This window comes from Pundamilia nyererei, unplaced genomic scaffold, assembly GCF_000239375.1.
Source record: "Pundamilia nyererei isolate P.nyererei 1_Seehausen unplaced genomic scaffold, PunNye1.0 scaffold00030, whole genome shotgun sequence".
In the NCBI taxonomy this organism is placed as follows: domain Eukaryota; kingdom Metazoa; phylum Chordata; class Actinopteri; order Cichliformes; family Cichlidae; genus Pundamilia; species Pundamilia nyererei.
Window position 1 is genome coordinate 3072200 of NW_005187431.1, and position 12493 is coordinate 3084692.

General features: G+C 42.5%; 1 protein-coding gene across 2 annotated transcripts in view; it reads right to left on the reverse strand.

Annotated features, from left to right (window-relative positions):
• The window catches only part of csmd2 (CUB and Sushi multiple domains 2), a 262154-nt gene that overhangs the window by 23415 nt on the left and 226246 nt on the right, over positions 1 to 12493 (reverse strand). For both annotated transcript variants that reach the window (XM_005728850.1, XM_013909751.1), the window contains 10 exons: positions 12179 to 12325; positions 9767 to 9955; positions 8554 to 8739; positions 8235 to 8429; positions 7922 to 8095; positions 7628 to 7801; positions 6929 to 7102; positions 2985 to 3173; positions 1750 to 1923; positions 528 to 710 (listed from right to left, as the gene is read on the reverse strand). In XM_005728850.1, the coding sequence (XP_005728907.1) occupies positions 528 to 710; positions 1750 to 1923; positions 2985 to 3173; positions 6929 to 7102; positions 7628 to 7801; positions 7922 to 8095; positions 8235 to 8429; positions 8554 to 8739; positions 9767 to 9955; positions 12179 to 12325 (1785 nt within the window). The remainder of the gene's footprint in view (positions 1 to 527; positions 711 to 1749; positions 1924 to 2984; positions 3174 to 6928; positions 7103 to 7627; positions 7802 to 7921; positions 8096 to 8234; positions 8430 to 8553; positions 8740 to 9766; positions 9956 to 12178; positions 12326 to 12493) is intronic.

Genomic DNA, 12493 nt, shown 5'->3' on the forward strand with positions numbered 1-12493 from the left:
TTCCACACCAATCCACCTATTGATCCTATCTTACTCTTACCTCACCGAATCCCAGTATTTTTAGAGCTCTTCACTCAGAAGAAGATTCAGTATAATAAAATCTCTGAAAACACACAGATTTTCTGAAGTACAGCACTCACTGTGAAGTACCTAAATTATCACCAGGTATACGTTCACGACTCCAGCTATATGCTTCTAAAGACCTAAAGACAGCCAGCAAATAGCTATGATTTTGGCACTTCTTACTCTGACAGTACACAATAGTTTCATGCACACATGCAGCTCTCAATCAAACCTCACATGAAGCTTTAATATCTCTGTAAGGGTGATGATAGAAGGAGACAAGTCCATACTGCATATATCCATTCAATGGTTAAGTTTGACGACTGACATGGTCTCGTTCCTGGAAAAGCTCAGAAGTCAGATCCAGTTGTTGAATTGATGTGTGAGTTTCAATTTACAAAAACATGACTCGACTGCCAATTTGCACCAGCCTATGAGAACAAATAAGAGTATATATTCCTTACCATGGCACTCTGGTTGTGTGCCCAGCCAGCTTCCATTGGCCAGACAGGTTCTCTCCGGAGAGCCCTTCAGCGCATAGCCTGGCTCACAGCTGAAGCGGACAACACTGCCCACCATAAACTCCTCTCCTAGACGGATCCCATGCACGGGAACGCCCGGATCACCGCACAACCCAGCAGCCTCTCCTGAAAAAAAAAAGACAAAGAAATAAAAACGAAACGTAGCACGAAACAAATAATTTCTGACAACCCGAACACATATGAGAAATGTGCTCTATATTTTCTCACCTCACTACAGAGTCAGTTACTTCCAAACACATTTTACTGCTCTTTATTCAGCACGGTGAACACGTAAAAAATGATGTGACTTTTTCATTTCACTGCTTTGACATATCTTTTACACCTTCCTTCAATAATTCCAGGTCTTCCATTTAAACAAGCTCAAAACGCTTAGCACTGCTGCTCATTTTACAAGGCACCATCCAACATCGCTTTAATAGCGCACAGCTAAGAAAGTCGGCCAAATCTTTATAAAAATGTTGTGTTTATTGCCTGTCGAGAGAACACTGGCAATCTGCAGGATATACCATATATGGATGTCATGAATTATGACATTAAACTGTCAGAATGGTACTTTATTTTAAACTGCTTGTGTGTCTCTGTGTCTGTACTTTGTGGATATGCATTTGGATGTATGGGCTTCCCCACAGCCTTTTTCCATGCGCGACTATAGTTGAATCCCTGAAGCAAAGCGCTGTTAGAGGAGTGGGAGTAAGGGGGGGCTGACGTCTTTATACTGCTTCATAACCCGGCTGAAGTATGGGCATTGATGTTCCTCAGTCTAATGTGAGCAGATTAAAACAGTTTTATGGAGGACACTTTCTTTGCCCTTCAGGTCTGTGACACAGACAGGCAACTCCATCTTTGGTCCACCTACTTTGCTCATTACCTTCCAGCAGCTGCCACCTAAACTCTTTATTTGTTGGCATGCCGTTGTGAGGGCCTCAGTGTGACTGGGCGATGCTATTGCATCTGAATAATCAATTATTAGATGGAGAAATATGCAAAGAATGCAAAGAAACCCAAAACGTGTGGCTTAGCACAGGAAACACCCCAAAATATGAATAGAATTTCGATGGTTACAGTCTTTTCTTATGGATCTCCTTCAGAAAATATTGTCAGGTTAAGCGTTTCGAACTCTCATTCTGGGTGTATTTTTCCATACCAGAGCAATGTGGTGGCGAGCCGCTCCACTGCCCATCCAGCTGGCACATTCTTGTTGTATTGCCAATGATGCTACGCTGACCGATGCAACTGTAGCGAATGACGGAGCCCACTGTTCGACGGTCACCTGAAAGCTGGGTGTAAGGAGGCACGCTGGGGCGGTCACACAGCACCACTGTCCGAACAGAGCAAAGAAACGTTTAAGGCATCACATGTTGAATATGTTGATTTAAAATGAATACAATACTTTATATTTACTAACAGTGTGGGTATCTTTCCTCTGCTGTAAAGTTGTAAAAAATAATTATCTGTAAGAATAGCTAAAAGAGCTGGTGTAACATCACCCCTTAGTTCTTTGGGCTCCTGATTTGAAGATTGAAATTGAGTATTTTGCCTATTACCATGTTTTTGTTTATTTAAACCAGACAGCAGGAACAACGAGTCAGTCTGACAGAGGAACCAAGAATGCTGCCTAATCTGATGGTAGTAAGCCCAGGTCCCTTAAAGTATACCCTCTGTAAATGTCTATTACAACAAAAAAAATAAGACAAACAAAAATATTGTATTTTAATAAGTAAGATTTGAAACTACTCATTGAGGAGATCAGTTCATCAGGAAAGTGTTTACAAAGATCATAAATGAAGTCTTAAAAAGAAGGTTTTTGTCTCATATACGTCTATATAACTCTTCAGGAAGAGTTCAACCAATATCGGATTTTCACTGCCAATATCTGAAATATCAGCCGATATAAATACACTGATTTCCTTAAAATGTGTTATTTGTGCTAATTTACGAGTCTCCTCTGATCAGCTGGTTGTCATGTGTTCCAAATGCATGTGTTGCCAGCAGGGAAGTTGAAGAGTGCCCTCTAGTGGCCAAACTGTGCAACATCAATAACATGACTGAAGGGTGTTTCTCCTGTCTCTTCTTTACTTTTTTCATTTTCATATCAGCTGTTATCAGTACTGATACCAATGTATTGGGAAATAGCCAGTATCGGCTGATAACATCGGCCAGCTTATACATCGGTGGGGCTCTTTTTGGAAGCAGAAGAGTTTATGCATTACAAACGTTATAAAGGTTTAAATTTTAAGCATAAGCGATAACAACACACTACTGTTTTAAGAAAAAAAATTTGGGGGGGGGGGGGTTAAAGTGATCTTATTCAGTGTATAATGCAAACAAATAAAAAAAACAATATGCCTCATCACCTACAACAACCCAGAGATTACTCACACAGGCATTTGGGTAGGGAGCGGTCCCAGGTGCCATCTCCCTGACAGGAGATCGAGCTGGTGCCCAGCAGGTAGTAGCCTGGACTACAGCGATATGACACAGTGGTTTGGAAGCTGTAGCGATGCGGCCCGCTGGACAGTACCTGCCTAATGCTGTTCTCCACATGTCCTGGCTCTGTGCAGTTAACAACTGAAAGAAAGGAACACAGAGGGGAGCGAGGGAGTTAGCGAGACTGCAAAAAACAACACATTAAGCAATAAGCATTTACATTTTCCTTTTTACAGTTAATAGCAAGAAAGATGAAAGAAGACTCTCATACTGGTAATAGACCACATGTCCTGATATTGATATGACTGTCTCCCACATAGAGACTCAGTTTTAGAAGCATAGTTTTTTTGGTTTATTTTTCTTCGTGCCAACTCTGTCCATTACTTTCCCCATCGACTCCTTCCGCCCATCCATCTATCCACCCCAATCCAAATGAAGTAGGAGGCAGACTCCGGAAATAAACATTTGCTTCATTAGAGGCAGTCTCCTGCCGGCCGTCGTGGTGCAGAGATGGTGATGGATGGAAAGCTCACAGGAGAAGAGGCACCATGTCAGTTTAACACCAGATGGAGAGAGTTAGGGAAGGGGAGAATGAGGGATGAGTGAGGGACAGCACGGGAGAGGGTGGAGGGCTGTGCTGTACAAAGTTAGTGAGAAATAGGCCCTGATAGTGGCGAATATACTAAAAGTCGTAACAGAATGTGAGCTGAAGAATGTTACCAAAGCAAGCAAACTGAAATCTGATATTACCTCAACAAAGTCAGCACACATTGGGGAGCAGCTGCTGTCTAGTCTATACCGTTAACCGCCACTAAATGTGTACTACGGAGCCAAAGTTCTAATGGCCTCTACAACGCTGTCTGGGAGTGCCCACGCAGCCATTATGCCCCAGTTGGCCTTGCCAGTCTCGCCCCCATGAGTATGCCTTAGCTACAGCCAAAATGAACCTATTGTATGCTAATGTGCCTAAAAGCTTGCTCATTCTCCTGCTCCCAAGCTGGCCAGCAAAGCTAAATCATCACCCAAATACCTATTATAATGTATTCCTTCCATCGGAGCGCTGACCTGTGGTGCCATCATTTACAACTTACCGCATAATAACACTACAAAGCGCATTTGAAGCAGTGGAGCTGCTTCAGCGCGAGGCTTTCCAAGCTCGGAATTCAGTTTTTGAAAAAATGTACTCAGGCAACACACACACACAGACACACACAGACACACAGGGACACTCCAAAGCGATCCAACACTCATCTAAAATGACTGACCTCCTGGTAAATTCTTGTGTGTGGAGAGAGGGGAAGTAAAAGGATGAAAGGAAAAGACGACTAAAATGGGAGAGGGGAAGAAGGGATGAGGTAATTCATCTCTGTTCAACTCAGAAGCGGGGACCCTGGTTACCCTCTCCTCCTCTTGGCCTTCTGTCAAGTAACAGCCCTGTAAGTGGCATGTCAAAGGGTCTTTTCTTCTATCCTGCGTCTCTTCGCTTTTATCACCGAAAGACAAACACGCACGAGTCTTCCAAGAAAGGCAAGTATAGCTGCAACTAAAATTGGTGATTAAAGAGGGGCAGAAGACTGGCTGCACTGACGGTGCTCTCGTGTTCCCTGCATTATTGATGGCACCTACGAACTCTTATAGTTAAAATCTAGACCATGGAAATCATTAGCTTTGTCTGACTGACTCCCGCCCTTACCCCTTTTTTCTGCCTTCTGCGTCTATTTCTCTCTATGTTTTCATCTAAGAGAAAAGCTAAAGGTTTAGTTAGAACTGAGGTGTTATTACTGCACAGTTTCCCACTCAGGGAGGAAGTACATGCCAGACAGGAGAGCACACTTCACTAAATACGCCTCGATTGCTATAATTACGGTGATAAATCTGATTGACAACGAGACCTCTAAGCTACTTATGTCTCCACATCAACAGTGGGGATAATGGCCGTCGAACGCACGCATCCTCCACCAACACAGCATTCACATAAAAAAAAGCCCCCTCAGAGTCAGCATCTGCATCGAAACAAGGCCAATGCTAATATGATGTCACTGCTAGAGCGAAGAGATTTAAAGCGTATGTCTGGGAGAAAATCTCGCCTGCTTATGCATGCAGCAGCCAAATGTGCTTCTCCCCTTTTTTATTAACCAAAGAAGCATTCCTGTGAGACTTGTAACCTCCCCATCCCATCAGAAGTGTCGGGAAAAAAAAGAGGCCACATTCTTTTTCTCCTCATTTAAAACTAACTCATGAGTCCATCAGTCTCCGGTTCTGTCACTGTCTTGTCACATTTAGGGCCCGACCTTGCGAGCGGCCCGTTTCTGCGCCTGTCACACAGCCTCAGTTAGTACGGACTTAGAGACAGACACGAGTGCCTGAGATGCGCCGCTTGTCACGAAAACACTGTCAAATTAAAAGTCCTTGCCTCGCTCATTCAAAGCAAAGCAGGGTACTTCTTATTCAGAGCTAAAGCCAGGACACGGGTCTCCAAAGGCGGCTGCCTTTCATACAAGCTCAAGGATTCTGCGATTGTTTCTTGGCTCTCTCTGCATGGTTATTAACTGACTTTGTCTCTCTGACAGACAGGTGAGCCTAAGGGTGTAACAGAGGCAGCTAGGCTAAGAGGAAATAATACGACATGTAAATATTACCCAGAACCTCCACGGACCATATGGTTGAAACTGCGGTAATTAAATGATCGGGTCTTCTCTTTGAGTTTCATTTCATTTTCCTCTAATACGTGTCAGTTAAACTCTTCCTCTCCCCAGATGCTGCTGTGCTTCGCCTGCGCTCTCATTGTGATTGGGGGAGAGTAAAAAATACCTGCACCTCCATAAGCAAGGGTGTAGATACAAACTCACTTTTTGCATCAGGTACCAACGCTAGCGTGGTTTTGAATACCTCAACAAGACTTGTGCCTAATGCTGGACTATTGTAACTCATTATTATCTCAGCCTTTGATCCAGCTGATCCAGACTGGTGCAACAAGAGTACTGACAGGGATGACAAAGAGGGCGCATATTCCTCCCACATTAGCTTCTCTTCATTGGCTCCTTATTAATCTAGTATTGAATTTAAAATCCTGCTCCTCACATACAAGGTCTTGAATAATCAGGTCCCATCTTATCTTAAAGACCTCATAGTGCTGTATCACCCCAACAGAGCACTTTGCTCTCAGAGTGCAGGCTTACTTGTGGTTCCCAGGGTATTTAAAAATAGAAAGGGAAGCAGAGCCTTCAGCTTAGAGCCCCTCTTCTGTGGAACCAGCTCCCAGTTTGAATTCATGACAAACACTGCTTTTAAGGTTAGGCTTAAACTTTCCTTTCTGATAAAGCTTCAAGTCAACAACTGCTCCTAATGCACTGTCATTATTATTATTGTATTCATATTATTAAAAATCTGGAATTTGCATTAGATTTTTATTTTGGAATCAAAAGCTATGGTTTTGTTTTTTTTGCATTTATGTATTTTTAACTGTCGTCTCTTTCCACAACTTTCCACAACGCATCTGGTCATTGCGTTTTCAGTGGGAGAAACTTTTCAGCTGGAACTTCTTCAGTCTCAGCTGACTGCAGGTTTCTACAACCTTATAAACAGTACATTAGCACAGTGACTGAAACTAGGATCACTAGCAAACAATGGGCTGTGAGGTCATCATTTCTTTTTATATTAAAAATGGATACATATATTTTGAAATGATGGAGTTGTCGTGGATAAACTGTCACACTAGTTTGTCTACACACGGCTAGTTAACCAACTTTGTTTCCTTTGCTTTTAATGAAATAATGAACGTCACACTGGTCACAGGACCTGGTAAAAGATGACATCCCGCACATATATTTTTTTTATCTTCACATGTATTCTTGGAATTGCAGCAATAAGATACTGAGCATTGATTTGGCACTCACTTTTACACCTGGGTAGGATGTTGCTCCACTGCCCGTTGGCCTGGCAAGTCGATTTTACAGCCCCTTGTAGAACGTATCCAGTATTGCAGATGAAACGCACAACATCGTTTAGGTTAAACTGGGTTCCTTGGGTCATACCAAAGGTAGGGTTGCCAGGGTGGCCGCAGGTGATGGCTGAGAGAGTCAAGGGAGAAAGAAAGTCATGTCTACACACTTGCTGAGCAGTTGAGTGAATGAATGGGCTTAACACCACCACCTTAGTAAGGCCTGTATTACAAAACAAAACAAAAGATACTAAAGCCACAGGCTCTACACCAGTGACATGTCTGATTTTTGCTTTAACCGCTGGCATCTTGTAAAGTAATCTTCTTACAAAATTATTTGTATTAAAAGACAAATACCATGCATTCTTTTGGAATAATAATTTTGTCTTTGTAAGTAAAAGTGCAAAACATATATAGAAGCTTCTAAGTAAAAATGCTTGCAGCAATAAAATAACTGGTGATTAGTGCCAGCAGGCCCAAGTATAATCACTATGAACTGGCAGTCAGTTAGTGAGCTATGATCAGAACAAGACGACATGTGTGTCCATTTACTAAAAATCACTGCGGCACTTTAAGCAGAGAGAGAAAGTCAGACACGCACTAGCTTACACCACACACAGCTTTACAAATAATAGGTGTTTGCTGTGGCACTTACGAACACAAACAGGAGTATGTCCTGACCAGTGGTGATCCTGTTCACAGACTCGCACTGACACTCCAATGAGCCGAAATCCTGGGTTACACTGGTACACAACGCTGCCTCGATAGTTATAATTCTCCCCAATGATCTGGCCATTCACTATTGGCTCTGGGGTACCACAATGGCCCGCTGAGGATGAGCAAGAGAAAAAAAAGAAAAAGTCCCACGTAAGTGTTGCTAATAATGCTTGAAGCAAAGTGCAGGACACATGGAAAGTAGTAAAACATTTTAGGGTGTTTAAGCTCTCACCCAGGCACTGGACCTGTGTTCCACTCCAAAGCCCGTTGGACATACACTCTCGCACCCGAGAGCCCACCAAGGTATAGCCCGTGTTGCATGAGAAAATAGCTGTAGCTCCATACACAGTAAGGGTTCCAATCTTGTGTCCGTTCGGTGGAGTCCCGAGGTCCCCGCAGGAGATGACTGAAATGGGGGGAAAAACACAAATGGGTATAGATTCCCATTGATTAGAAAACAGTTCTGTTTGGCTCCATTCTTTTTGTTTGGGTCAGATGAGCAAGATGTTAAAAGTCTTTAAAGTAAGAAAACTGTTTACACTCACTCTCGCAAACTGGGCGAGGATTTGGATAGTTCCATGTGCTGTTGGCTTGGCAGCGAATTACCCTTTGACCCCTGTAATAATATCCTGGGTCGCAAGTGAGCATCATGATAGCATCATATTGGTTTTGAGTCCCATAGATTAGCCTCCATCTCCCATGTTCCACTGCAGAGTGACCAATGTCGGGGCAGGTGACAGCTGGAAGATCAAAGATCAAACCATAATTCATTCAGATTAATTCTTTTTTTCTTGTTGGTGGTGGGTTTTTTGTAATGATTTGGGTTTTTTTCTACTTGTGACTGCAAACCACTACTATACTCACGAATACATCTAGGTGGGGCCTCTATTGGGCTCCACCTCCCAGACTCCTGACAGATCACTGAGGTGGTGATGGGCCCCGAGAGCCGAAATCCAGGGTTACATTGATAGGTGACTCTGGCTCCTAGAGAGAAGTCCTGGCCAGCAATGCTGCCATTAACAGGAGGAACTGGCATTCCACAGGACATGACTGGGAAAGAAATAAAGGGGGGGGAAATGCAGCAGGTAGGTAAGATATCAAAAACTAAAATGCACAAACCATCTTTGTATGCAGGGTGCTTAGCTAACAACTGGCTTCCTGTACAAACACACTGTGAAAGCCTTCACCGATGTGCAGTAAACATTAGCTTGGGCCACCATCTGCACAATATAAACAGTCTAGTGTAGAGAGAACACATGCAATTCATGTGGAGATTACACCTGGTGCAGACTTGACCAGACACTGAATGGCTGGCACTGGCGGCTCTGAGTTTATGCTTCAGCTGATTTTGTTAGCAGGGCTGGTGGAAAGTAGAATGTGGAAATAGAGCCTTTAGATTTCATGCTTTTGTTATAGAATAAAGGCGAAAATCTGAACACGCACACAAACACATTTCACTGATATTGGAACTCGATGAATGTGACACAATAGCCTTGTGAAATCTAAAATGCTACTTAGTAATTTTTAAAATAGACATATATTACAACTCTGTGGTTTTATTTGTTTTGTTTTATTTATTTATTTTCTTTCAACAAGCAATTCAATCAAACATCTGTGTAGTTTTTGTTAAATATGGGGAGTTTCAAAGATCGATTAAACTGCTGGACGTTTTCAAAAAGTGACAAGCAAACAACAGGCTAAAACCCAGCAGATTAACACATAAAGCAATTGAACTGAAGATCTTCTAAAGCAACAATGAAGTGTGCATCCTCTAAAACCGTCTTAGGGCTGCAGGTGACATCATCAAACTCTAATCTCAGAGATTCAGAGAAACGTTTTTATCAAATCATGCTATCGCAATGTCTTCTTGAATCCCAATTGGCTAAAGTGTGCTAAAACTCGAGCAATTCATTACTTTTGAGAAACAGTGCGAGAGTAGATGCTGAATCAGAAGGATAATGGTGAAAATAGCTTTATAAGCAAAATATCGAGGCCAATCAAAACTATCTGACTCCTTTACTGATTTTATTAAACATATTTGTTATTTACTCATCAGTTGCTGCTGCCGACCGCTCACCTTGGCAAAGCGGGACCGGTGCATTCCACTGGTAGATCACCTGTGCAGTCCGCGTACAGGTGGCACTGCTTTGGCCAATAAGACGAAAGCCCTGGTCACAGCTGAAACGCAGGGTGCTGCCGAGTTTTGTGCCTGTCAGACTGTGCACTGTGCCATTTACTGGGCTGTTTGGAGGGCTGCAGTAGGCAGCTTTGACACAAAAAAAGAAAGAAAGAAAGAAAAGATACAGGAAAAGATAAAATTGAGTTCAACGAGGACAACAAACAATCACGAGCCAATAAGATGCAGTTGTTAAAAAAAAGGTGACAGATTAATGTTCTTTCAATAGTCCCAGATCCCTTTTTCATCTTCTACCATAAAGGAGGATATGAATTTATACAAGTGTTAACCTGCAATTTCTTTCTGGCAAAACCCCCCAAAACTACTTGAGACAAGAAAAATTGATTAAAGAAAAATATTGTTCTGCAAAGCAAAGCTGGAGTTTGTCAGCTACCCCAGAGGAGATTCGTAAAAGTGACGGGTACAAAAAAGCAGAAACAAAGTGTATGTTGTTGTTTTCGGTTAAAATTGGTAGCGGCGATGATCATTCATCATGGCAAATGGTGCCGACGATGGAGTCCAGGTTTCCAAAGAACTGAAGGCTCCCAGGCCTAAACTGTATTTTTGCAGATTTCACACTAGCGTGGCACATCACTGCACATCAGCTGAAGATTGAGGGAGTTTAAGTAAAGAAACGCAGATTGTCAAAACGGTTTTCAATTTATGCAACGGGATAACGGGACATAGGAAATGACGCTCGCTGTGGGAACTGCTGACTGCATTACATTTTTAGAAAAATGCTAATTTAAATTCAACTTGCTAACATGTGGGAATGGAAATGGCCTCTCTTTCAAGTTAGTGTGAATTTTTTAAAAACAGACAATCAGATGACTCTTCCCTGCTGTATAAAATCTTAAAGCCATGTCAAAGGTTAGGATGTTTTTGCCCATTTTTAAACTGTTGCTACCTTGAAACATTTTTTTCCCAAGGCGAGAGGTAATTTGAGCCTTTTCAAGTGAGCTGACAGACCTTTTTGTGGCACAGAAGAGATGTTAGATAAAACACACTTTATGCAGAATTTGACACTGAGGTTCACTAAGAAAGATGTTAGATTTCTTAGGCGATGATACACGGCAGTTCAGTGCAGGCCTTGGGCTGTCAAAAGTAGTGTCTGAGCTTAATGTTGAAGAGCCAGACATCTCCACTCTCATCAGGAGGATGGCTTCTCATTAATGTTCTTCTTGATGACTACACAGATAAGAAAAAGAAGACATGCAAACCCAAATTAAATACCCTGCAAAGGTACTGTATATATTCCTCTGCAAGGCCTTTTCCTGTCAGTCACTGTGACTGGCGGCTTCTGAGCCACCCTTGAGTTCAGTTCTTTACTTCTATCTGGGTCTAGCTCATTTGCCCGTGTTCATTTCTACTTGCCCTGTTATACAGTTTGTCTTTTTGCAATCAACCCTGCAGCTGCCGACAGAGTCGGGCTCACTGTAAGTTAATTGAATCCACGGAGAAGATGAATGGAGTGAAACAGTGAGGGAAGTCTTGGATGGAGAGTAAAAACAGGAAGTAATGGAATGGAATACCTTCCCCTTCAGAGAAAAGATGGATTGATGAGGAGCATAGCTGAACATAGTCCTATCTGTTTCTTCCTTCCCACTAAGATACCACAAAAGGTGATTCCATACAGACCGAGGCAACTCTTGGGTTCTCAGGCAGACCTCAGTCTGTGGCTTAACCCGCTACAGCAAAATCCGTCAGTGCTTAGGAAAAAGATATTAAACGAGGCAAAAGAAAAATAGGGCAGAACATCCGGTTGGGGAGACAGAAAGCTCCGCTGAGAGGAGGGGAGAGAGACGATTAGTCAATCTGGCTGAGTGGTGTTGATACAGAACGGAGGGAGCCTTTTAAATATTTACACAGTCATAATTCACAGCGAGTTATGCAGGTGTCGTATACCAACAGATCCTTCACAGGAGCAGGACAAAACAGAGGAATAATAGGCAATACAAGACACAGTGTTTACTAATTCCCAAGTGTTGCAGATGCCTACCACCCCCACTAGGTTGTCATAGAGATGGCTGATATTTCTGGTCATCTCAGCTGCAGTTGGCAGTCCAAATATTGGTCTCCTTTAGAGAGTAAACCGAACGCACCACTGAAGAGACTGAATTTACAAACGAGGTCCAGAATTATCAAGTTAATATTCCCCAGTGTACATATGAAGCTGTCAATGTCTGCCATTCCACACATTTTAAGCATTTCGGTGTTGGCCTTGAATTTCATAAAGACTTGAAAACTTTAGAGAAATTCGATTTCGAAAGAAGCCATGCACCCCATGCTAGCAAATCGCTGCTTTAGACTCACCTGAGTAGCGTATGCGGAAGCCTTTGTGGCTGGTAGTGTGATCGAAGGACCAGTGCAGGTAGACTTTGTTACTGGAACTGGTGATGCTGAGCGGACTGGAATAGTTACCACTTAGTGTGATTAGGAGAGGACTCTGTCTGGATGGGCCTGGATGAAGACATGGGTGAGGGGAATGATGATTTGAGAGGCATCCAGCTGTAAAAATCACAAGACTACTAAAAAGGCACGGTTTTTATCTAAGCTTTTATGTTCTATAAATGTGAGATAAATTCTGTAAAGTATAGCCTAGTCAAAAGTAAAAAACAAAAATGTAAT